The 26,982-nt window shown below is 39.5% G+C and overlaps 2 protein-coding genes across 3 annotated transcripts in view; one reads left to right on the top strand and one right to left on the bottom strand.

Moving 5' to 3' along the window:
* KCNIP1 (potassium voltage-gated channel interacting protein 1) overlaps window positions 1–26,982 on the top strand; it is a 454,549-nt gene that overhangs the window by 29,286 nt on the left and 398,281 nt on the right. The gene's annotated exons all lie outside the window — the stretch shown is intronic.
* KCNMB1 (potassium calcium-activated channel subfamily M regulatory beta subunit 1) lies at window positions 4,155–14,144 on the bottom strand. Its single transcript, XM_074916183.1, has 4 exons — window positions 14,004–14,144; window positions 8,022–8,189; window positions 6,419–6,614; window positions 4,155–4,438 (listed from the first exon to the last, which is right to left on the bottom strand). The coding sequence occupies exons 2-4, from the start codon at window positions 8,156–8,158 to the stop codon at window positions 4,169–4,171; spliced, it is 603 nt and encodes a 200-aa protein (XP_074772284.1). The 5' UTR covers window positions 8,159–8,189; window positions 14,004–14,144; the 3' UTR covers window positions 4,155–4,168.

The raw sequence follows: 26,982 nt of genomic DNA, 5'->3' as shown, positions 1-26,982 counted from the left end.
TGACAGTTTAATTTCTGTGCAAATGTCATATGACATTTCTAGGGAAAGAAATGCAGGATGTAATGAGACTACTTATATTTAAGAGTCATATAGATATTTTAGGAAGCTTTGAAAAAACAGCTTGTCAGTCCTTCAACTTGGACGAGATTTTTTTTTTTCTTCTAGTGGGATATAATAATAAACAGATACTTTTTAAAATCTGTATTTCACTGACTGTTTTACATGGAAGTTGAGTATAGCCACCTCTATCTGATCTTTGCTATCTTTTTCCTTTCTGTTGATGCTCTTGAGAGTGTGGAGAATTGGGGTCAACAAGGAGAAAAACATAGAATATTGCAACTCCCCAATATAACTTACATTCGTCAAAGCTGACACTTAAATCTTATAGCAGTACAGTAAAAGAAACCTTGCTCTAGGAGAACTAAACAACTACAACAAACCCCCCTGTGTGCATTCTTAGCATTTTTACTGTTTACAAATACTTTAAGAGGGGGGAAAAGAAAACCCCAACCTGCAGTTTGCAGATCCTCTGATGTTCTCCTTGTATTCTCAAGCTTCTGAGGAACTTCTGAAATGATTCCCCATTTCACCTTCTGACCTTCTGTGTAAGCTATGTGCTTATACATCAAACTTGTTTCTTGCCTGGGGTTTGTATGGCAGGCCTCTACACCCATTGTGCCAGCCACCAACCCTTTCTATTGTGAACAAAGGATAATTGCGTACAATCAGTACTTTATAATTATTTTTCCCGTATTAAAATATTTTCTAACTTCAAGCCAGTCTGTAAATTTGGAGTCATCCAGTTGACACTAAAAGCTATTTTTCTCTTATGGAAATTGCCAAAAGTAAAGCATCTAAATTTTTTGTATGGCTTTGGAATAGCAAATAGTCTGGAGGTCCCAAATTGGTTTTATTAAGTTTTTCCTCATTTCCTTACTAAAAAAAAAAAAACCAAAAAACACCAAAACATAACCCCAAACCAACCAAACAACCAAAGCCTCCCCCCCCCCCCCAACTCAATGGGAAGGTATTTTGTTGTCAAGTGCAGTGGATTTATGCAATGAGTAAGGAACCTCTGGGGACCAGAGTCTTCTCTGTTAACTGTCCTCTTGCTGCTTTGAGGATCAGGTAATAAAAATATCACCAGTTAGCAGGATACCCAAGTGAAAATTGTCAGAGGTAGCCAGAAGGTACTTGCATTGTTTATGAGCATTAAGAACATGCTGGTGACTCACAGGTAGCTTCTTGTCAAATCCTGTCCTATAGGTTCCTCTTAAGCTGCCATTGTTGCTACCTCATCAAAGTTGGAGAAGGGTGATCATATTAAAAGCCGATGAAAGTTGAATCTACCTCATCCAGAAAAATAGTTTCCCATTTATAGGATAAGCTTCATTTTACAATCTTTTGCAATTGAGGTGTTTGGGGTTTTTTTGCCTGAGAGAAATGGTAGTTCCCTCAAGAAGAGCGCTGGAGCTTTTGTTCCATCTTCCAGCAGTAGAAACCACTGTGTCCAAGCCTTATTTGGCATCAAGAAGAAAAACTACTCCTGTGACTTCATGAGCAGCACTTGAAAAATAGGACTTTTAATAGTTTCAGCAAAGCAGTGTCATTCATATAGACATGTAATGGGCTCGCACAGCTGAAGCATTCATCAGGGTCTAAAATCTGTTCCCGTTCTTCTTATGTTCCTTGCATGTTCCAGTCGACTCAAGCACCATTACTGTGATCTAAGGAGCAATGCTGGTGAAAGCTCTGTGTAGTCAAACAGATTTCAAATATGGATTTCATCTGCTTGTACTGCCACTTCTCTTCCCCTGGCAGGAGTCTTAAATGCTGTAATATATACCTTGTTCATCTAGTCTGCCTTGAGAAAGTGAGTTGTGTACATCTGTCATTGCAATGGTCACTGTGTGTATTGAAACACTTCTCACAGGAAGTGTTTTGCTGGATCTCAGAAAAACAGCATTTTAAAATCAGATTTATTGTATATGATGGTATAATCTGATAATATTAAAAAAACCCCAACCAAACAAAAACCCCTAAAGGCTATATAGCTTCCTTGTGTGCTGCTGTAAGAGGCATAGAGAGTGTTATTAAAGCTTCACTCTACTGAATTACAACTTTTGGAGAGGGGAAAAAGAATAGGAAAATGTTTACAAAGGCTCAAGAGTAATTCAGCAACCTGGCACGTGGTTAAAACACTTAGTTTCGACTTCAAGAGTATTATTTAAAAGAAGGGACTTCTGTGGTGTCTGTACATTTTGTGTGTTTGTTTTATACACTAGAATATTTGGCTTTTTATATTTAAATCCTCTCTTTCTATTGGACAAGTGAGGAAGCAGAGTTTGGTGAGAGTCCAAAACAGTGGAGTTCCCCAGTTTGTCTGTGGCTTTTCCCCTGCACCAGCTGTTTTCACTTGGACTATCTCCTGCCCAAATAGGAATATGTTACTTTATTGGAGAACAAAATTTCTTCATGTTCTGGCAATGTGTATATGTTGGAGGGAAATAACTGTTTTCATGTAATAGTGACCTCTATTTCTGGTAGAGGTAAATCTGGAGACACAGCTTGAACTCTTGAGTAAATTTTCATCTACTGCTATCAGGTCTAACTATAAGCAGGGAGGGATGTGGCTTTACGGGGTAGTCTCAAGAAGCCAAGGTGGGAGTTGGAAGCAGGAGCTCCTGGTCTTCACACTTCATGTGGAGTTCTGAGCTCAGCAAGTTCAAGAGCTTCTGCTCTTCAGAGACAAGTTTCTGACTCATAAGTGAGCAGAGCAGCGGGGACTGGCATTGGAAGGAACAGCACCATTCAACCCTCACTCAACTCTGCTGAGCTGAGGGGGAAGCAAGGTGACGGGGCCACTGATTTGCTGGACTGAGTATAAAGTAGTCATGAGCAAGTTCTGGTTTGCAAACTGGAGACTCTTTAAATGTCTAAAATGTGAAATTTGGAGTAAAGCTTTGAAAGAGCCTATTAAGTAAACCTCTCTGTCTACAGCTAGCTTGTTTACCTCCTTTGGTAGCAGTACAGTGCGTTAGCTTCAACAAAATTTTCCTGTGAATGATGGCTACTAAGTGGTTCATCAGCTGTGTGATGAAAAATCTTGTACTAGTGATGTCCCAAGTGCCAGTCAAATACAGCATGCAGGAAGCATCTTGTGTTGCTCCTGTGTCCAGAAGCAATTTGGAAATTGGCTGAGAGAAATGGAGTTATTTTCAGAGAACAGAAAATGTTTTATATGTATATCAGAGCACTCCTAAGAGCCTCGGCACTAGAAATAAACATGTGTCTCTTGTGAAATATCTTTGTACTAAGCCTGCAAACTTCTGTGGTTCCATTAGATTACTGTATCTAGTAAGACGACATGGATGTTTTCTACTACATAATCATATTCTTTATATTGTGACTTCCTTAACTGTTTTATAATATATGCGGATGGTAGGCTTTCCTCGAGTGGTATGCTTGTTTCAAAGTAAAGTAAGGCTAAGATTTGACTTATATTAGAAGTAAGTTTTTGTATTTAAGCTTCTTTACACTGTGCTTTATGCATATACTTCATTATATACAATTGGTGTTATATGTTTAGAGTGCAAACTTTGAACTGTTTATGCGTGTATATTTTGTTTTCCAGTTGTTTTCCCCCTTACCCTTCCCAAAAGCTGAGAAATCTGTGATAACAAATATCTCTGTGGACCGTAACAAAACTTTTCTCAACTGACAAGAAGAGTATGTCATGAATACATATTGGTAATGAAGTATATAAGGGGTGTGCCTGCCAGTAATGATGCATTTGGCAATGGATCTGGCACCAACTGCTCTCAACCAGACAGAAAATTAGGATCCTGTCTAAAATGTGGAATGAGAGTTTAGTAGTAAACTTGAATTGTAGCTCTGCAAAGCAACTGTACCCCCACAGTCCCAAAAAAACAATAGATGGTAACTCAGTCTGTGTTCTTATGAGGTATTTTCAGGCATTCATGGGAATCAGTTTTATCTTTTGTCCTTGTGTAATGAATTGCAATCCATAGTGGGTGCCATTCAGTTTTCTGGAATGCCTGCTCTCAGAATGACACCTGGTATATTGAAAGTCACAAAATGCAGATAAAGAGAGGCAAAACAAAGGCATTTTAATATCTTGCAACAATCTGTGCTAGATATTTATTTTCTACTGCCAAGCAGAAAGAACAGAAACATACTGACTAATTTTTACCAGAACAATAATCAGACATCCACCAGTAAACATGAGTGTAGGCCAAAGGAAAGCGAAGAGGAGGCCTTTCGGGGGATAAAGTCTGCTTAAAATGACGTTGGTCTGTGTTCCTCCTGGGTCGTAGTAGCATGGGAAAGTCTGGTATTTTTTGAAATTGCTTGCAATTGTTTCTATTCGTGTTTTAACTTCATTAGAGTTCTCTGACTTGCCTGGGACATACGAGCACTGGAATAAGAAATCAAGGTGATACATTATAATGGATACTCTGATACAAGGTTTGTAGCTAAGTCTGAGTAAAACAGACATGCTAGTACTGACAGAAACGGTTGTGGTTTAGCTGGCATCCCTGGAGATCGTCTTTGTTTCCTTATGTCTGTAACCCAGTTGCCATGTTTCTGTCAATGTGTCTATGCCCCTAGTCTGCAGATTCACAGACCAGAATAATGTTGGAAACCAATAATACATATGTGCTCAAAATAAAACTGCAGTCTGAGACTGTCACTTTATTATTACAGTGCCAAGCTCAGATTCCTAGCAGAGCATCTATACACCACCATAGCAGAAATGTGTTAGTTGTGCAGGCAAACAAAGTTGCTTCATTGTGCACCTCTGGTTGTACCTAGTAGAAAAATGAGAGGAAAGCACAGCTCTGAGGGGCTTCCTACTTGTCCTTGTAACAGAACTATTTTGACCTGTAGTAATAAAACAAAGTTATTTGTCTTCAGTGGAAATACTATTAGACTTTGAAGCACTCTTGCTTTGTTGTTGTTCATAACAGTTTCTTTGCTGCAGTATTATTTTGCATACATAATAATGCTTAGGTGTCTTAAGCTGGAAATTGGCCAAGGCTGAAACAGGATGATTCTTCCTGACCTGAAGGCTTGTACTTGGATTAATGCAAACAGTAGGTAGGAAATCAGCAAATCATCTCCTTTTTGCAGTAAACAAGGCTCTTGTTTCAATGTACAGTGGATAATTTCTGCTTGGCCACTTCATTGTATGTAGCTTTCTCTGAGATAGTGACTATGAAGATAGGCATTATCTAGCGAAATTCTCTTAATGTGTTTTATGCCATCAGATTTGCACTGTGTGAAGCTCTAATTATATAATTTCTTTAAGAAGATGAGCACTTATAGTCTGAGCGTGTTTGTTTTGGATTCTGAAAGTGCTTCAGTCTTGGGCATCCAAGATCTCAATTTCACTTAACATCCCCTTAAGGAGTGTTGAGCTGGAGTAAGGCCTCTGAAATACTCACGGTTTTGGAACCAAACTGAACGTGATCTTCCTGGGGATAGTATGCCTGTAGGAGTGCTTCTGACTGGGGAAGCAAGCCTCAAAATGTTGAGCTCTTTGCTGATTCCCAAGCAGGAGCACTGACAGGAACAAAAGGATAACACCCTACTTTTTTTACCTTCTCTAATCCTTCACACACTCATAAAGCCAAATGAATATTGTGCAGCTGTATTTCTGTCCCACACATGGTCTGCAGTCATCTTCTGGTGAAGAGAGCTGTAAAACAACTGACCAAGGGACCTCTACCACAGTGCCCAGCCTCTCTGTGTTACACAGGTGCTTGCTGCAGTGCCACTGCCTTCTCCATGAGTCCATGCTGCCATACTGGCCAGAAACAGTTGCAGACCAGACCAAAGACACATGAATTTTCTGAGTGAACATCTTACAGAATTAACTATGTTTCTCCTTTCTGTCTAAAATGTGCATCATATTCCCAACAGCACCCTCATTTCCCCTTTCTCTGCTTTCTTTATTCCCTGCTTCATGTCATGACCCTAAAATGGAAGTAAAATTGGGATTTGTGCTCTAACTTTGGACAGCTTTTAACTTCAGGTCTGTCCTGTGATAATTCAACAAGCAACTGAGCAAATCATGCTTAAACTATTTCTTACCGTTAGTCTTCAGCTTGGAAACTTATGTATCTTTCAGTGTTGATAAATGTTAAATGTTCATGTTTAGCTGGTGTAATTCCTTAACAAGTATTAACTTAATGTTTGAGGTGATGTTTAAAACAAAATCCAAACCCGTGTAATTTCTGGAATATTTTAAAAATGTCTTGGTCTAAGCACAGATATTAACATGTGAAAGATGAACAACTCTTACTCTGCTGCTTGGTTTAAAAACAATCACCCCTTCTCCTCAAAGGTGTTAGATGGCAGCAGAGAGTGATTATTCAGTCTGTGTTGCAAGTACCTTAGGATTTCTTTCCAGCGTATCTTCAGTCTGATAGAGCATAACCTCTTGTCCTGAGGCTGTCAGATTAACCCACACTTGTAGACAGGGATAAGGAAAGATGTCCTCCTCATCTGAGCCTTCATTGTTTGGGCAGAGAACTTGGTCCTTGATGTTGGCTTTGAGTACCTTGCACACACTTTCTGTTGTCCAGACACTACAAAGACAAAACGAAAGGTATTGCTTTTAAATGCGATAGCAGCATATGTTATGAATCGTGTGCTGGAGATGCATCTCTGTGTGCCAGCTGCAAGTGGTGGCATGCGTGGAGTTCATGGCTGTTTAGTCTTGGTGCTATGAATTTCATCCACTCCCAGTCCATTGCTGCACCTGGAGAAGGGCTGCCATAGGAAAGCATTTTTGTTGTCGTTTTTGCTGTTTGTTATGCATTCTGTGGCTTGAAGCTAGATTCTAACCCCATCTGTAATCAGCTTCAAGTGTTACTCAGGAAAGAAAAATTGCTATGGATTTTAATATATGGTAGTAAATATTTGGAAGTGCAGTGCACTTGATGTCTTGGAAATATTTTGACTAATTTCATTCAGTAATTCTCAGAACTCAAATCAATTCCCATATTCCCCCCTCTTCTCCTCCTTTTCTTTATTACAAGGACCTTTTATATGAGTAAGTAGCAGGATTTTGTCTGGCAAAAGTTCATTTTTTGCTGTTACTTATCCCTTTTTCTCAAGAGTTACTCTTTTATTACTGATAATATAGTAAGCTTTTGCTTACAGCAGTACACTTTGGTGGCAAAAAAAGCAAAGAAATAAACTTATTCTAGTTCCTAAACAAATCTTTTTATATACACATGTCTTGTAATCAGTCTGGAAAAACATAAAATGTGAATTACTCTTTTAAAAATAATGTTTTTCAAGCATTTTTGAGCTTAAAGGGGCTCTTAGCAGGAAGAATGAGGTATATGTACTTGCTTTCTCTATCAGAGTCTTCAAGCATGGAAAACTGAACTGCACTGTCTGTCTTGTTACTTTGTTTTTTTTCAAATTGATTTGTGTGCGGAGGCAGAACTTGCAAAATGAAATAAAAATGTGGGTAATGGTAACTTCTTCAGTATTCATTCTGCAACATGTGCTGTGGTAGACTGGGCTGTTGAAGGCACTTGTTTCTCATCATGGTTGATTTGGAAGATACAGATTCTCAGCTGAACAATTTTACCATGACTTCTGCTGCCCAAGTTTTTATAGTTTTATTAAAAGAACACACCTGCCCTGCATTTATGCAAGACTTAGCTTTCCCTTATCAAGCTTTGATATGCATAGTTGTTTTTTATCTTACATGTTTTTATAGTAAATGTTTTGTTCCAGTCTGTTCTCATTCTAGCCCTGGAGATGATCCATTCCCTCTCTCTTGCTTACCTGTAAATGCCTGATGGCTTCTTGGCTCACTTTTTTCTTTCTCTTCTGTCTTAAAATCTTATGAGCTCTTCAAGAGCATATTGTTTATTTATTGTACAATGTAGTGACATATATTTCACCACTGTTTTAATAATTATATTTGACAGGAAAAAGAAATAGCTTTGTACTCATAAACAACTGACTGTTATTACCTTTTAGTGTAGAACGGCACAATGGTGATCCCAATAAAAAAGTACATCATCATGGAGCACGCAACCATTCCCAGTCCCAGGCACAGGGCTCTTGTCTCCCCTCGCTTCTGTGCAGTCACCAGCTTTTTTCCCAACATGATTGAGTTGTGAAATCTGAACAATCTCTTTCTAGGGTAAAATAAAATACAGACAGGAGAGGGAATATGTGACTAGGGTTGACTATGGATATTGTGGGTGTGTAATGACTTTCTGAAATATAATGCATCCCTTGGAGGAACAGTCCCATTTTTGTAAAAACTGGAACCGAAGAAAAAGTTACTGTGTTTTTTGTTATCAGTAGACTCCTTTTTTACTTTATGATATTTACCATATAGTACTTTAAAGGCGAGGTAGGGAGGAGGACATGGCTAAGAGATGGGGTAGGAAAACCTGATTACTTTTTTTGAGAGTTCTATTAACAACCCAGTTGTCCTCAGCCTTAATTCAGTCTGGTCTATGTTGCTGTTTCTCTGAAGTAAGAGATGCTGTGCTATGTATTGGTAAGGGCTACATGAAGGGAAGATCTTCCCACAACAGAATCCTTTTTACATTATGCCTTTTCTTCTGAATTGGTCTAAAATGTGGCACTCTTATTACAAAGAGCTGCAATAATTTAAAATTTCGCATTTGAGATGCCCAGTTCAGACTTCTGCATGTTTGTTGTTTGACCTTGTCCATTTAGGGATGCTCAAAACTTGACATCTAAGCAAATAGCAAAGACAAGCTGTGTTTTCTAGACAGAAGAGGTATGATGGCACTAAACACAATGGAACAGGATTAGAAAACACAGCAGTTTAAAACTGCTGTTGTTTGACCACAAGCATGGGGTCAGGGCTGCTCTCGGCACTAGTGAGAGAGTGCAAACTGTCACGTGTTGGTGTAACACTGGGGGAACTCATGCAGAGCTGTCTGAACCTGAACTTGGGAGTGACTGGCATTTTCCTCCTGCTCCCTTGCCAAACAGCATTTTAAATGACCTTGCTAATGCTTTGATAAAGAGAATATGAAGATAATCACTGTGAAAACATGCTATTAAATCATTGTGACTGATGTATAGGTTTAATATATAAATGAGCTGTAACAGTTGCTGAGAGTTCAACCCATCACCAGTGTCTGACAACTGTAACTGAAGGTTTGTGGGTTTTTGTTTTTTAATGAAAACGTGGTGCCCGACATAGTTATGGCAAATGACAAGGCTGGTAAGATGGGGGGGGTTGGGCTGGGGGAGGGAGAAGGGCGGAAAGCTGAACAGAAGGAGAAAGGGAAAATATGTTGCATACATGCCGAAACAGGTTTCAGTCCTGTTCACATGTGCAAGACAACAGTGCACAGCTTCATGCAGTAGCTGGTACATTTTCAGGATTTCAGCTTCAGGTATGTGCAGCTACTCAGTGGTTATCCTTACTGGCTGGCCTTTCAGGATGGTGTGGTCCCTGCCTAAATCGACTTGTGTTCAGCCAAGCAACAGAGCAAATACCAAGATTTAAGTTTAGATCCAGTGTAAGACAAGCACAAGCCTAAGTTAGCAAGTAGGCTCTTCAGGTTAACCATGAGTAGATGGTCCCTGGCTGCCCCAGGCTGGCAGAGCTGTGGTGTTACTGGGGGTGAAGGACAACTCTGAGGTTGGTGAAAGGTGAGGTAAAGGCACCATCAGCTCCTGAAAGAAATAACATGAACAGAATCTGTATGATGCTTTCTTTACTGTTCTGTTTTTGCCCTGGTAAAAGCACCTTACTTTGACTGTTCAATGATCAAAGACAAAAAGTATTTGAACATTGAAATTCTACTGGTTTTAGACTACTAAACACATTCAGGTGTTAATTAACAATAAAAGTATAGAGTCTATGGACAATAAAACAGCTTTGGTCATTTAGCGTATCCCGGAGTTAGTTACAGAATATATACAGGATATATTTTGAAGTTGCTAGGACATGATGTCAAAATGAAAGGCTGTTCTGAGGTGCCCCTAGGAACAAAAGGAGTTGTTGTTGGAATACTGAATTTTGTCCAGTTCCATATTTAATTCCACTTTAAATAAAACATCAATATCCTCTGTGAATTTTGTGTACAGCATTTTGAGTGGAATTGTTTTTCTGATGATCATGTATAATTCACTGGCATTATAAGAAGTGTCTTAAGTTGGAAACTGTCGTAAGATGAACCTTACCTGCTTACTGGAATTTTGCTTTATTACAGCATGTGAGCTAATACCCTTAAATTAGGCCGTATTGTGTTTTTCTTGGTCTGTGAGGCTATAAATAGACCACGTGGCATCAAGCCCTGTCAGTGTGCTCACGTGCTGCCTGCATACTTGTGTCTAACCATGCACAGAGGCATGTGCACCCCACAGGGAAACTTGCATAAATGTTGGTGGTGATTGTTCCTTGGAAGCTTCTGTTGTTTCTTTTAGTTCTGTGGGGAAAAAGTGGAAATAGAATTTTCAAAAAACGAACCGTTCCCCAATAATTAAAATATGGGAACACTGCAGCACAGCACCTTAAGACCAATTGCTATTAAACTGACTGTCCTTTACTGATTGTGCAGCTTGGTTGGAGGGGAAAATGGAATAAAGGAACATCATCAGTCCTGGACCGCAGGCCCTGAGTCCGCGTGGTGCCCGAGTGGCAGTTCCTTATAGTGAGAAGCTAATGACAGGGAAGTGAAAACTTGTGTTGTTAATGGGAAATCCTTACATAACAGTAACAGTGATTAACTTTGATTAGTTCTGTGGGAAAATGAAAAAGTGAAAGATTAGTACTGCCACCATGCCTTGTGGAAAACTTCTGGTGGCCTAGTGCTGTTGATGTCTTGAATTTTAGATGAAGCATAATGTTTACATAGCTGTCCCAGTTGTGCTGAGAAATAGTGGGGTAATTAGACCCCTTGTTACATGGAAAACAAGAACTCTGAGACTATTAACCAAAGAATTAGTAAGAAATGTAATTGCCCCATCAGTCTGCTTGAATGACAGCCACATACTCAGCAGAAGTACCAGTAAATTTATCCTTCATTATCATCTTAAACTGCCAGACTTCATGACACATAAGAAATCAGTGTGTGTAAATTGTGATTGTTCACCACTGTTACGTGCAGTGTTGTTCCCCATCCTGACACCAGCTGGGTGGCCTGACACTGGTTCTCTGTGTGGGCTGCTAGGTGATCCTGTTTGCCTCTGCTCCCCTAGTTCAGATGTCAGCTCTATACCAAAGAGAATAAGGATGCATAAATTATGCAGAGAACGTTAACAAGGAAGATTCATCTAAAAATATCTCACCAAGCGCTTCTATAAACATAAAAAATAACTGGCTAGGTCTCCAGGCAGAGTAAATCAAAGGTGCTCACGTCACTGTTGTGTTGCTGCACCACATTAGCTGTGGTCTCTAAAACTGAAATACATACTTCCTGCTGCATTTTTTTAGACTTTAAAATTTAAAAGACCAGGAAAATCTGTAACACTATTTCATGCATGTGCAGAATAATTTAAGAGGAAATCCAAGGCAGTGAAGGAAACCCCCTGTGCATTTTTTTCCTTTCATACATCAATATTATGTTCATGTGCTGAATGTCTTGCATTATTTGTCAAGGCAAAGCTATGCTGCATGCATATAGAAAAACATTTTATTTGGAATTTCTCCATTGTTTAAAAGGTTAATTTTTTTCAGATTAAAAACTTTTCTCTTCTGTCAATGTATATGAAGAGGAATGTTGAAAGAGCTAATTAAGTGTTTCCTCTGACAAAAGCATTAAACCTTTGAAAAAGGAAGCACTGCAGAGGACTTGATTGGCCCAGGAAGTCTCTGACTGTATTTGAATTTGGAAGATGTGGGTTTTAGTCCAGCTTTCAAGAGCAAATCTAAATGCAAATCTTTTGTACTGAAGATTGTGGTATGCCTCCATAATTATTAGGAAAATATAAGCTCCAAATCTTTTAATAATGTTCCCTCTCCCTAATCTTTTTTGGTCTAGTTAAATTACACAGTGTATTAGCTGTGCAATTTCGGTGTATAATCGCTGTGTTGACAGCTGCTGGTGATAAACCCAGGGATGCCATCTGCTCAGGTTTGGAATAGTCCCCTGTTTTGATTAGTAGACATGTTTGATACTTGGTGGGAAGTCTTTGCTGCCTCCTCCCCTATCTCTTGAGGAGTTTCCAGTGCTGTGACCTCCATGAGTTTGGGTGAGACCTCTCTCTTGAGCTATTTCAGGCTGCTCTTAACTTGGGTATGACAGTGTCAGTAGTACTGATGAATTCATCTCCCTCGCTTGCCGAATAAAGGGTGCTAAACCTTTCTGCCAAATTTAAGTTGGGAATAAATATTAACAGTGAGCTAGTCATTTTTTTTTTTTTTTTTTTTTAAGCTGGTCTATCCTACACCATATGGTGAATTTCCTGTGAGCATTTATGCATTGCTTTCGGATGAGCATCAAGTGCTAACGCTACATCACACCAGGAGGAGTGATTGCAAGTCACCTACATCTCTAAAGCAATGCAGAGTTTTTAAATAGGCCTGGGCCCTTTGTCCTCTAGTGCCTCTGCATACAAAAGAGCCATTTACTTTCTCCTATCAAGTGCCAACTTAATAGTCACCTTATTTTAGTCTCCAAACACCTTGTGTGAACAACATAAAAATTGCTGGCCTTGCTGGGTGTGTAACAGGAGCATAGTATTTATTGCTAGCTTATTGCCTAAGTACTTTCTGTGGGAACCAGAGAGCCATTTAAGTTTTAGATCTATAAATATGAGTTCTGTACTGGTTATGCTACTGTGGCAGAGCTGCACAGATTATACATATTTACTAGTGTCTGAGTAGAATTAGTTCGATCACTCACACTTGCCTACCTTTTTCCATGAGTATTTTAACACTGTTTAGATTCTTCTTCCTTTCTGTTTCGATCTTACCCTCATCTTTTTCTTATTTACTGCTCCACCAGTTACACCCTGGACAACAGGCCTGAAGTCAAAAATACATTTGTGTTGGCACTTGCTTCCCCTCTCCCCACCCTCCACTTCCTACTCTAACACTTACATGTGTTTCTTGCTGGTAACAGGTCTGCCTTTGCCAGGGATGCAGGGGCCAGGGAAAACTGGTTTTGTTCATTGCAGATTGATAAGAACCCATTACCTGTAAACTGTTCTGTGCACCAGAGACCACAAATATTGTGTATATTACAGAACAAGGCAATGCTGAACCTTGATAGAAATGCGCACAGTAAAGAAGATTCTGCTGTGTACTCATGCAGCTGTCTTAGAAAACTGAAGCAGCAGTATTTTGACTGTGTAACCTGGCTACATTTATTTTTTGAAATATGATGTATCATTTTCCTTTATTAATGAACTGTTTACCTGATGTGATACTAGAGTGAATTAAACAAGGTAGCTTTTTAGTTTAAAAACTTATGCAGTTGTATAAGAGTAATTCTGTTAGCTTTTAAACCTGATAGTTCTTAAAGGAAAAAAAAAAAAAGAAGTTACATGCTCAATTCAGCAGCTCTGAAATCTTTCTAAGTGCTGCTTTTGGATTCTGTGCAGTAGCAGGCTGCACAGAATGAATCAATTTAAGAGTAGATTTCAGGGAAGCCTGAAAGAGTTCAAGGGCCTGTTTCCTCTCTTAAACTTTAATTAGAGGTAGACAAGCACAGCTTCTAAAGGAAAGCTGGACACCCAAAGCCATGAAACTCCGAAGAGTAAAAGTGTATTTACCATTAAAATGAACAAAAGTAATTTTAATGCTTTAATTGCTAAAAAATATGGAGAATTACCAGATTGTATCCAGTTACAAAAGAGAGAATATCTGACTTGTCTGTACCGTGTGGGCTCTCTGGGCTGTCCCATTAGTGCTGCAGATTTAGAAAGATTATTGCTTCCAAAAACACTGTACTTTTCAGAACTCAAAAGCTATTGCATGCTCCCAAGGAAAAACAGTTGCTTAGAAATATACTTACTGTTTTTGATGAAATGCTGCTTTCTCTGATGAAAAAACTTCTGTTACATGACAGAAGTGGGATAGTAGTGGAACTTAGAGCTCAAAGGATTTTTTATTATTATTTTTTTTCCTTTCCTGTACTTCTCTGGGTTTGCTTTGCTGTGGCTAAACTCCTAACATCATTCCCCTATTACAAAGCTTTTTGTAACCATAAATGGTAAGGTATGAAGGAGCACTGTCCTTTTTGAGATTAATTGCTGAAAACCAGGAAGTCACAATGCAAAGACCAACTACATCTGAAGAGACTGTTTTCTCATGCCCTAGGGCCCCTTTACCACATATTCCACTGGATTTGTCTGGGATTTAATCTTGGTGAATTAAAACTATGGTCATACTTCTTATGTACAGCTTTTTAGTTGAGAAATCTGATAGGTCTTTTGGGTAAGGTTTAAGGAATGACTGTATCAATGACCACTGGTACTGATTCTTAATTCTTAGTACCTGAGCTATTAACAGCTATGTGTGAATGCTTTGTTGCCACTAGTTTTGGTCAGTTTGGATGCAACAGATGCTGAAATTTTGACTGTACATCAGATCCCTGTAGACAAGAACAAAGCATCCATCATGCCGTAGATGTATTAGTGTCCAGCATGTTCCTTTAGCCAAAAAGATGAGTCTGCTTCTGGGACATATAAACAGATGACTCAGCATAGAGCTTCAGAGAAGACCTAAATATATTACTATTTTTTTTTTCAGAGAGAAGAACTCTTTTATTGGGAGACTAAAGAAACTAAAATTAGTTAATCCAGTAAAAGCGTTAAGAGTGTTCTGAGCATTGTAAACAAGGGTAGGATCCATTCCCCCCTGTTTTTAGGTATCTAATAATTAGCTGTTTCAGTTTAATCTGGTCTTCTAGGCTTGTTTCTGGTAAAAAAAGATTTGAAGTTTACATGTTCAGAGAGTTCATGCTGTCTGAAGATGACAGATGAATCTCTCCCAAAAGGACCTTTTCTATTATTATTGGTGCAGAAGAGAGCACACCAAGCTAACTTGGATGTAGAAAACTGTCTGTTAGACACTTAAAGCTAAGTAAGATGAAGCCTGCTACTATCATCTAGATTGGGAAGATTTATGATCGTAGTCATTTTTTAATATTTGAAGAGTGATGTAGCTAAACTTAAAGAATGACATTTGAAGGTTGGAAAAAGAACCTTATGAACAAAACTTATTCCCAGGTAAAATATGATCTGGTTGAGTGAAGTCTTCTAGCATTTTTCTGATACTTAGAAAACAAGACTAGATATTTCAAAGATGTAGGCTCTGGCTCAAGGAAGTCATGCTTTTAAGGAGGAATTTATTAAAAGTGATTTTTTTGGCTGTGTGATTCAGGAGTCAAGGTGTAAAACAAGGTAACCCCAGCTGACTGAAATCCATGAATTTTCAACTGTGGCTGTCTCTTCTGCCTGCTCTCCTTAGCCCCAACAGCTAAAACACACAGATCAACTTTTAACTGCTGCACTAAGGAGTTCTACTGCAAAATTAACACAAAACTTGTGGATTCCACAAGCAGAACAGATTACATACTTGAAGTTTCTCAGTGTACTGAAGGAGGTGGTGGTAGAGTTCCTTGGCTCAGTTTGAGGTGCACTGGTGACAAATAATGGAAGCTATGCTCCAAGTCTGGTGCTACACGTTACCTTTTGCTTGTTTCTTTTCCTCACATGTATGCTGCAGATGTGCAAGAGAACTAACCCAACAAAGTAACATGGGTGTGATAAAGGGAGGTGCTGTGCTGATACCAGCTTCTAACCTTGGGGTATTTCAGTGTGCCACTGACCTACTGAGTGATGTGTGTCCATAAGAGCTGTATCAATGGCAAGCCAAATGTTCGCTATATTATAAACTCTAATTTTGTATACGGTCTAAAATAGTCTCTGTCTTACCAAAACCACATATAATTTTTTTTTTTTTTTTTTTGTAACTCTAGAGGAGGGAGGAAAAAGGCAACAATCTGGTGATTGAAATCACCATGCACTTTTGCCCTGGTCCTTTTCTTTGCAGGAGCTGCAGTGCTCCTTCCTTCTTGACTGTCAGGGTGGGACACTGTGACCCAACTCACCTGCTTGTTCAAGGCGGGATTTCCCTGCTCTCAAGGGAGCACAAGACCAGCTGTGGCCTCTGCATGAGGATCTGCTGCTGGGACACTAATTCACTGCTTATTTCTAAGCTGCATAACTGGTGACACAGTTTCTCCTGGCCTTGCACTGACCCAGAGAGGGAGTATGGGGTCACTGCTGGAAGGGCTGACTTCCTGAGAGTGCTTCTTTGAGTGTGGATGGAAGAACAAATGGAGACCAGTTAGTCAGCTGGAGCTAAAGGCAGTAGGCCCTGTTGGTTTATGTCCTTTTTGAAAATACTGTTTTTATCCAAGGTAAAAAATGTTTCAGGGGCCTTCCCGAGCTTTGCTTAAGGTGCTGTTTTGATGTTTGATCCTGGACAATAATTGGGGGAAGAAAAAGGGAAGACATACAATGTCAGAGTAGGCTTTTCTGAACTTCATATACTCTGTTTCAAATGTGAACAAGTTTCTTTTCAATGTTTTGCTTCCCACTTACTTTATTCCAATGTATTAAAACCCTTTGGCTAAGGGTAAAATAAATTAAATTTGAGGAATAATTTCCCATGATTCTTTAAAAAATGAGCAATGCTTCAACTTGGAAAAAATGCTGTCTCTGTAAGTTAGTGAAGTATCTACACTTACAATTATCAGTCTTCAGAACTGCAAGAAGCTATCGGACAAATTAAAGAGAATGAAATATTTCTAAGGAGTTATTTTTTCTGTAAGTGGAAAAAATAATGTGGGAGAGAAGGCATGTGGCTCTGAAAGAGAAGTTGTATAAACATTAGCATGCAAGGATTGTAGCTCTGTTTTGTAAATAAAAATATGAAGGGACTGTAAACATTACAGCAGTGGCAGTGGAAAAGAGTTTCTGGTGTTTATTTGCTGTACTGCTCTGTAATGAGTACTCATTCAAACTGTGGTCCTTTGTGGACCATCTGTATTGTAGAATGATTTGTTCCAGCTCCCTTCTCTTTCTGCTAGGGCCTGTCATCGCAGGTGTGCGTTAGCTCAGAGGACTCAGCCCTCCCGAGGAATTGCACTGACTGCTGTCATTCTGAAGCTTCAAGGAAGCTCAGGAGAGTCTGGGTTGACCCGATGGGCTACTGAACAGTTTGTCGCTGTGTCATTATGTGAATTAAACTTACTTTGTGTTTGCAGGTGACCTATTTTGTATTAGGCTCTTCCGTGTAACGGGTGGATCTTGCTCGAAGTCCTAGTTGGATTTTATGGGTAGTATCAGTAGGTGAGCAGAAGTGCTGTGAATTTGCAAACTGTGAACTCCCTTTTGGCTCTAATGTAAAGAGCAGTTCAGGAGTTTAAAAGGGGAAGGGTGGGGGGAGCAATATCTTTTAGTTGGTTAGAACTGCTTATTCAATTTTTCTAAGCTCATCATCCATAAGGGTTGTTTTCATTTAGGGCATAAGAAAAACTTAATGGCTGTGAGACAGAGCTAGTTTAATAAGTATTGCAGTTTTATTTCCAGGACTTTCTGGTCCTTCTAAAGAATCAGTGATCTGTGAAATGAGAACAGTTGTTGAGATCTTCAGAGAGCCCTGCAAATTATTATCTACCCCCTTCCTAATTGAATCGTAGTCATAGTGTAGTACATTGTCATCATTAATGGGCATCATAAAGAGAAGCTGTGGCTCTTGAACAAGGAACAGTCACATATTAAAAATTATGTGAGTTATAAGGAGGAGGATGTCCTACGTGTTGGCATGTCTAAATCAGGCACAGGCAAAATTCAGGACTCAGCTGCTTCATTTCAAGTAGCTAATTTAACAAATGCTTTGCTGGACTTGCTGATAACTCACCAGTCTCATGAGGGCTGAGGGATTTTGAGTTGTTTGACCTCCAAGTTCTCAGTGTGGAGGCTGTGCAGTTGTGATGATTCCTTGAGTGAAGGGTAGGTGTGTTGTGATGGGCTTCCCTGTGATATCTTGTACCTGTAGTATAGCCTAGTGCTGTGGTAGGACTTCCTTCCTCTCTGAAGTTACTGAGAACTTTCTCACTACTGTATCTTGAAACTGAAGTTAGAGAGAATGTTTGACTGTGTGCTGCATCCAACCCTCTGTGTATACATACAAATGGATTTCAGAGATTAAGGACATGGCTTTCAATTAGAGAATAAATGCATATGCTTTTTTCTCAGTTTGGATCTTGTATGTGTAGTCGGTTCTTAATAATGTTATTCCAGATAGGGGAGCCCTCAAATTTAAAAAAACCAACGACCACCGCAAAAAACCCCCAAACTAACCAGCCAAACTCACACCACATTGTATAGAACTTTCAATTGTGAATTTGAAAGTATTTTACAAAGGAAGCACATTATTGTTTATCTTTGGTTTATTAGATGGATACAAGGTGCTAACTGCCGTTGCCTGGCCAGTGAGTCAGTCAGATGACTGGGTTCTGAGTTTCTACACCGTACTCTGTCCAGTTTGTAGTTAGAGGTACAGAGGAGGTGTGGAGGTTGCTCTGAGACCATGGCCTCTTCCACTTTACTCCTTTTACCTGTCACAGTGACTTGTGCTATCTCACTGTTACAGCTTTGCTCTATTGACAGTGGCAAGCAAACCTAAATAACAGATTTTGTCTGAAAGTGTTTCTCAAGCATGAGATGATTGCATGTCATGTTATACTTGATGCTGATGGGAACTTCATGCAGAGACTTAGTATCTGATTTCAGGTAAAAAGAAATCGCTAGGAACACACACTTTTGTTCAGCTTCTCATGTTCAGGTTAACTACAACTGGAAGCAAATATAAAGCCTTTACTGAACTTGTGAACTTAGTACAGCAACTCTCTGATACAATACAGTATGAAATCCAGGGTACAGGTATCACGTGCTGATGCTGGGACATGTAAGCATTGCTAATAATCAGGGCAAAAGCTTAACCAAGATAGGATGGAGAGCTGACTCTGGTAGTGCTGTTGTCTGTGAAGTTGGTTTCTGCAGTGAAAACGGGTAAATTTCTGTTCTGAACCTTGTCTGTTCAGTGTTTGTACTGTCTGAAAGAAGTGCTTTCAACTCCTCATCTATAGAATGGGAACAAGATTTCCTTTCTTACTATCCTAAGGCCAGATATGTTAATGAAATGTAATTTTGTAATGGAAGGCACTTGGTGTATTAGCTGAGTATAACTTGGTATGTAATCTGGCCAGTGAAAGGAAAACTGGTTCCTTGCTGTTGGGTTTTTTTTTCCCCTGTATTGGATAATTTGCCAAGCTGACAAAATGCAGGCAGAAAGAAGGAGAAATATAAAGAAGCTTTCACAAAATAAGATATTTAGACATGACAGTCTGTGATGTTAAGTAAGCCTATGGGAATGTTACTTCTGAGCAGACGACTATTGCATAGTACTGTATAGCAGAAGAGATCAGAGAGTTGTTGTTATGACTTCTTTCTTCTTACTTTTTTGAAACTATTTAGTTTCTATTTAGAGCTCCTGTATTTCTGTCTAACCAGCCCCAGGCAGCAGTATGGCTATGTGCAGTCTTAACAGGTTCTAGAGATGTCAGACCTACTGCATATGCAATTTGCAGATGAGCACCTTAAGTTAAGCAAAGCCAGCATGCTCTGCATGATTTAATTTACTGCCTAAGTTCTGAATGTCAGACATTCTGGTTATAGTGAGTCATATAGAAATGATAAAAACCTTTTTCTTTATTGGCTTGAGGGAGAACCTCTCTGTTTTGGGGAGCCTGGATATTGATGACTTGAGTGCATGGCATATACCGTGTTATTTTATTGTTGCTCATCGGAAAAATACTTTGAAGTCAGGGCAGTTGGTATGGTTCATGTGAACTGCCAGCTGAAATCCCACAGTTGGAGGAGCCTGTTGCTGCCTGCTGGGATCCCTGGTGCCATTGCTGCCTTGGTGGGAGCTCTGCTCCCTGACATGCTACTGCTGTTGCGTGAGGTGCTTCCCACCTCTTCAGCTGTGCCCACGCATGCCCACGTTACTGCTGTCAAACCTTTACTGCTCTCCTCTATTGGGAGAGGGGAATTGAGAAGAGATGTGCTAACCTTCAGCTTCCTTTTCTCCCGAAATACACCATACTGTAAATGTATCAGTCTTGCTGCAGTGACTTACAAAAACTCCAAAAAAGGGTTACAGAACATAGCGGTGGAAAGAGTGATGTTCCTTCTTTTTTTTTTTAATTAAATTGCTTAAAGCCAAGATTTTTTTTTTAAAAAAGAAAAAAAATATGTTATGAAATGCCCTTTGTTTCTATTCCATGCCTGTTCTATATAGAGAAGTTCACAATTTGTTTTTTCTTTCTTTTGCCCAAAGTCAGATTGATATAAGGAATTAAAGTAAATCTTCTTTTCCTTAATATTATTCTTTTGTTGCAGAAAGTTACTGTAAATGAGACTGTCGTCTATAAATAGCATTGATCTTGTGTTCCCTGAAGCAGTTACATTTCCTTTTGGAGTGCAGTCCCAATATCTAAGCATTTTATGTGCTTTACTATACACTTTTCATGAAAGTAACATGATTACTTTGAGCTCTTCCTTTACCTGGGGAATTTTAATCTATTTCAAAGTAACATTGTCCCACGAAGTTAATGGCTGATAAGTTTTAGGCTTATGGAGTAATTTCCACTGTGATTAAAAACTCAAATGAGCCATTGGTAGCAGAGATCATTAGCCTTGGCTGTGTAAGAGAGGAGGTCAGTACAGCAACCTAGCACTGGACTTCTCTGTGACTTGTGCCAAATCTCAGCTGACATTTGTGGCAGATCAGGGGAACATAGATTTTCATTTGTATTTTTGCAGATTCACTGGATGAAGTACATTTACTCTGTGCTGATGTAGAGAAACAAAAGCCTCAGCTGCTGTGTGTGTGGAGAATGGGATCGGAGTGCTGGAGAGAGAGGTGTGAGAGGAATTTGGTGGAGAGAATTGCTGGGAAATGGTCTTTTTTCCCACATTAGAAGCCCTAATTTCTTATCTCGGCAGAATAGAGGCAGAAAAATAAGTAATTTTCAGATGACTTCACCTTTTCCGACTGGTCATGCTTTTGTGTTGGCAGCATTTTTATTCTGTAATACTGGATTTTGTGCTTCTAGTACAATTTTTTGCTTGCTTGTTTTACTGATGACTGAAATACCAAGACAAGGCATGGATACTGGGCAGGAGAAGGATTCTTCAGGTCAGGCAAATATGAAAGGTTATATGATGCTTGGTCATTTTAGTGTCACTTCTGTCCCCAGTTTTACTGCAGGGTTGTCTTTTCTTGGGGCAGCACCTGGCTGGTATTGTGAGGTCCTGGTTGCCAGACACTGTGGTAAAGCAAATGGTGTTTGTATTGCATGGATGTGTTTGCATCTGGGAAAAAGGGGGGAAAAAAAGAGCTGATGGAAATACCTAACACCCACATACTCTACAACAGAGAGCAAAAAGGAGTTCTGTGAGCAAATTCAAGTTTTTCAAAGAGAAAGGGGGAAGAAAAGCTGAGCAAAATGAATTATTTGGGCCGCTAGAACATCTGTCCTATTGGAAATATTTATGGGCTATATTTGCACATAAACAATTTCTGCCTTGAGGTCTCCCCACCAGAAAGGTTTGAGAGTGTACCTGCATGGACTTGATTCAGCCTGCATAGGTTCAGTTACACCACTGGCTCCGTTTCACTTAATAAAAATGTGCTTCAGTGTGTAAATTCTTCTTCCTCTCAATGATTATATATAAATGTAGAGAAGATCAATTGAAGTGTTTGTTTTCCCAGTTGTCTTGGGCTGAGTTGTCAGTCTTCAAAGACGCAAATAAAATGTGTGCTGTTAGAGGAAATAGTTTCTTCTCCCCACAAAAAGAACTAGTGCTAACAGACCTGACTCTCTAACTGTTAGCTTTCCTGACTTCAGCTGTGGATTCCACCCTTGGACACTACTGCTTTCGCTGTTGGTGCTCATGTTGGTGCTCAGTTTCTTGATTTCTGTTATTGCTGCTGACCTTCCAGTGTTGTGAGAAGGAATGAACTGATGAACCAGGATAGAAACCTGTGACTGCTGGGAGGAATTTGATGTTTGTGCACACCATCTGCACAGACTGGCACATGTATAGGAAAAGAGGTTCAGCAATACGAGGAGGCTTTGCTAGAAGTGGAAGGACTGAGTGCTTCATTTAGGAGGTATGATACGGTTTTCTGCTTGTTGTAAAAATGCAGATGGAAACAAAGAATTACTGAACTATCAGGGCCTAAAAGTTTCAGCACGTCCTTTCCTTCAGGAAGGGATGTTCTGTTCTCTGGAGGGCTGGACGTGTTTAACAAGCCTCAGAGAAGAATGTCTGACCCAGAACGTGGTGTGAATTGCTTTGCCCTGGTTTACCTTGTTCTTAACCATGAATGTAAGTGTGACTACATAAGGACGTTCCTTCTATTCCCATAAATGTAGGTTGAGTATTTTTTTTCCTATCTCAAATGCAGTGAGTGCTGATGCTTATATGGTTTGTAGCCTTGTTTTACAGAATCAATTTCTTACAATGTAGGGGGTTACAAGAGGGAAGACCTTTGTAGGTGAGCAGAGTTCCCTGTAGAGTGAAATGTTTCTGTTGCACATAAAGATGAGTACTTGGAGAATTGGATCACAACAGTGATTTAGCTTTTGTATTTTTCTTTTGCTTGCAGAGGAAGAGTTGAACATAAAGTTACTTTTCTTATCTTTCTAATTCCCTTTTTTAGCTCATGGTACTGTAATTAGAGAGCAATAAGCACGAATATATGAAAACTAGTTTTAGATCATAGTTCTCATTGCCTAAACCAGAGAAAGATGTTGAAAACAAAAGCAATTTTAGGACAGTTCCTTAACCTTTGTGCTCTAGAGTATGCTGGAAGACGCTATCCCTCCCAGTATCCCTAGGGGAGCTCTTTTGTGATATAAAGTAATTGGAGATGCCTTGGAGACGAGACTAGAAAACTGCTATCCCAGCCTCAAGTCAGTGACCTTCTCTCAGAATATGGATATTTTCCTCTTTCCAGAGCGATATCGCCCTGGCCCCCTGGGCTTTATTTGTGTGTGAAGTAGAAAAGCTCCAGCTTGAATGATAAATTGAGATGCTCATCTGTCAGATGATAAAATTAAAGAGAATAGGAGGATGTGTGTGGACTTGGTAGGCAAAACTGCAAGACTTCTGTACAAAACTTTGGTTTGAATTAAGAAAGAAAAATTTTTCTGCTTGGACCTGGGAAATAAATCCAAATCAAACATCTTAGTTCAGCCTCCAAACTAAAATATTAACTGTTTGTACATGACTATTCTTGATGGAGGTTTTTTTAAGAAGAGTTAGCAAAATACAAGTGTGTTATGTTAAATTTTTACTGGTCTCAACACACTGTTTCGATTCAAAAAAACCCCTTAGAAACCCCAGCCCTTCATTAGCATGAGCTTCATTAATGGTGTATGCACTTCAATAGGAACTTCTGAGACATTTACAAAATTTGGAAACATCTTGATGAAATGCTGTGGTTCACCACTTTAGATCTCAAACAGTGGCAATGTTTTAATCTTTGTTATCTATCTTTGTACTTGGTTAGCAGGTCTGCACTCCCCCTAGATTTCTTTGTTCTTAGCAAAATTATTTTATCCCCCTCAGGTTCTTTCAGTCTATTGCTTTTCTCATTCAATTTCTAGGTGAATAAGGCACTGAGGTTTTTTTCAGGCTAAAGGAAAGAAAAGGTGAAAACTGCTTCCTGAACTTTGGGCGTGATCCGTTCTGAAACACTCTGTTGTTCATGGGGACAGTGTGTGAAATAGGGGTACTCTGCAGTAGTAGGCTTTGAATTTGGCCCCAAGTCATTGGTCTTGACTTGTAGATATTTTCTGTGAGGTGAGAAGGTGGGGGTGGATGGTGGTATCTCTAATAAGAGTTGGATTTTTTTATAACACAAACATATACGGGTGGGTGAAGGCTACTAGATAAAAAGCAAACTGTTGTTCCCTCTCAGCTCTACAAGATGGTATTTTTTGCAGCTTGACACCAGTGGCAAGAGGATCTATGCTGACAGCCTGTGCAGACCTTAAGTGGTGTTATTTAAAACTTCATGTAAGCAACTGAAGCAAAATTCTGACAAATAGAAGAATCAGTTCCTACTGTATTTCTTGCAGGTTTGCTGAAAAGTATAATAATACAGGGAGCAAATCCACAAACCAGTATTCTACTGGATCAATGTCTGTAGTATCTTTTTTTCCAGTTCTGTAGGAACGTGGACATCTTTTGTCTGGCAAAGAAGCTAAAGGAATAGTGAATGGTGACACAGGAGGTGATAGACTAAGTGACTTTGGTATAGCAGGTACGATTTCATATATATGGATAGAATTTGGCTCACAGTGCTCAGGTACCAATCCTGAACAGTTTCATCTTCACAAAATAAATGAAGCCTGGGGTGATAACAAAGTTGTCAAACTAAAAAAAGGTCATCAATTATTACTGTGTAAACTGTTTAAGGCTAGTAAGACTCCTTATTAAAACAAGAGCCAACAATCTATTTCTGTTTCTCCCCTCTCTCCTTCCTCCACTCTGCTTTTGATGCAGGTGCTCTCCAAAAAGCTTACGGGTTGCTGGCACTGACATGGTAGGTACAGGAACTGTCATAAGCTTCCTGTATATGATTTGGGTTTTTTATCATCTACTAAATAGCTGTGTGTACAAGGTGCCCTTAATATAAGTGTTTTACATCTTGCATTTGAATTAAATAGATCAGATTCCTGCAGCAGTCATTATACCAGGATAATTGCAGCACATGGGAACATCTCCATAGTTTCTTCATTAAAATATTTTGGAAATAACTGAGGATATGATAGCCAAAACCTCTTCAAAATCTGCAGAAATTGGCAGGTGTCTATCTGTGGGCACAGGCAAGAGAATTTATCGGGATTTTTTGCAGGGTTTGCAAACTTGTAGAATTTTTAGAGCCAAGTTCAAGACATTAAAATGATCCATAAATTATTATAATGGAAACTAAGATAAAGGGACAGTTATAACGTGTATTCACATCGTGTACTCATGATCCAGAATGTGCAGCACGTATCTGCCTGTTGTTCACCTGATAAGATCTCCGTGATGCCCAAATAAGAAAAATGGCATGAATTTCTCATACAGTACTCTGCTGATTTCTTTCACAGGCCATAAAGCAAATGCATCCAAACTTTTAAAAATCGGAGCTCTGGCTGTGCTCATTGGATTGGTGCTAGAGAGCTGAGATAGCACAGGGACTAGACCTGAATGCATGCCAAGAACTTATGATGACACAATATCCAGCTGCTCTAACATATTGCCTCATTTGCCTGCATTATGTTACCACAAGATATATCCTAGCCCCTTCCAGTTTCCTTATGTTCTACTTATAGCAGGGGTGCTGAGACAATATTGTGTACCCTCAGCAGGTGCTCTGAAAAAGGAGTGTCTTCTAATTCATACTGTTTTCCCTTTTGCACATAGAAGGGAAGACTCTTTCAAAGCTTTGGCAAGCAGGCTTCATCTAGTCAAGTACTTCAGCTTTGAGTTCGATGATATTGAGCTTGTGTGTGCAAAGAAAGGTCTATGCCAGACACTTTGGGCAAAACAGGCGGTATGCTTTGCACTAAATATTCTGGTTTCCTTTAGTCTTCACTGCTTTTGACATTACAAACTTTTGGATCTCTCTAGATTCACAATAAGCCTGTTCAACTTGCTTCTGAGACTTGGAGACTGAAGTCAGCCTCTCGAGTCCCTCAAACAGCACTTTCCCACAGTTTGTACCTTCCCAGGAGTCACAATTTTGCATTTTGCTGTTGCATTTTCTGGCAGTGTGTTTCTGTTTACAGTCAAAGTTCTGGCTTTTCTCAGTATACTTCATGGTCCACAGAGCTTAGTAATGCAACTCTTGTTATGACTTCAGACTGCTTTCATTTTGCTGCAATACTTCAGAACAGTCCTTTTCTAAAAAAAGGAAGGGGGAGGAGGGGGGAACATTGGCATTTTTCTTAGTGACAGCAGCCAACTTGAAAATAGACCAAATCTTGTGATGTTCCTCTTGAAAGTAACTTAGATGGAAAACAACCTGAGTTCTTTAGCATCTTCTCTTTTAAATAGCATCCTAGTGGGATGCTGAAAACACCAGAAACAGGCTTGTAAGAGAAGGCATGAATTTTGGGGTTTGGTATGGACTGCTAAGGTTTAGAGACTTTTTGGAAGTAAATTGCTGGATCCCTTGCCTTTTATAGACAAAGGTTACCAGTATGGGAGAGGCACTCTTATGTAAAACATAATGGTTCAACAAAACAATATATGTGGTCAAAGTCTAGAAGAGGTTGTTCTTGGAAGGCGGGACTGAGATGGGGTGTTAGTACGCATTACTCCTACTGAGCCTGCTGATGGCCTTCATTTAAGGTTTGCAAGTAAATGTGCTGTGCTATCTTTCCTTAATAGCAAATGTACTTAAACCCGAAAACAGTCTGCAGCCTACTAACCTGGGTGGTGAAGGATCATTCCCACAATGAATTAAACATGTGTTGGTACTGTTACATCCACATCTTTTCTCTGATGACAACAGACCTCAAGCTGGGGAAGATGGTTTCTTACTTTTATTCTACTAGCAGTCAGGTTTTTGGGCTTTTGTGCTTGAATACGTGCCATGCTGAACCTAACTGTTGTGACTTGTAGCTATATGGGAATGGGAATGGCAGAGATGCAAGTGTGTTTCCGTTATGTCATTGAGGCCACTATCTATTCTGCTGAGAAACAGAAAGAAGACCAAAGGAAAAACAAATACAGGAAAGAAGAGAAATTATGGGAAGAATTTACTTCAAGAGGGAAATAGAGGATGATAAGAAAGATCAGAAGACATGAGGAGCAATATTCAGCTTCCTTTTTCATGCCTATGACAGTTGT

Source organism: Athene noctua, chromosome 12 (assembly GCF_965140245.1).
Source record: "Athene noctua chromosome 12, bAthNoc1.hap1.1, whole genome shotgun sequence".
Classification (NCBI taxonomy): domain Eukaryota; kingdom Metazoa; phylum Chordata; class Aves; order Strigiformes; family Strigidae; genus Athene; species Athene noctua.
The sequence above is the reverse complement of the archived record's forward strand: the minus strand, read 5'-3'. Positions and strand labels throughout refer to the sequence as shown.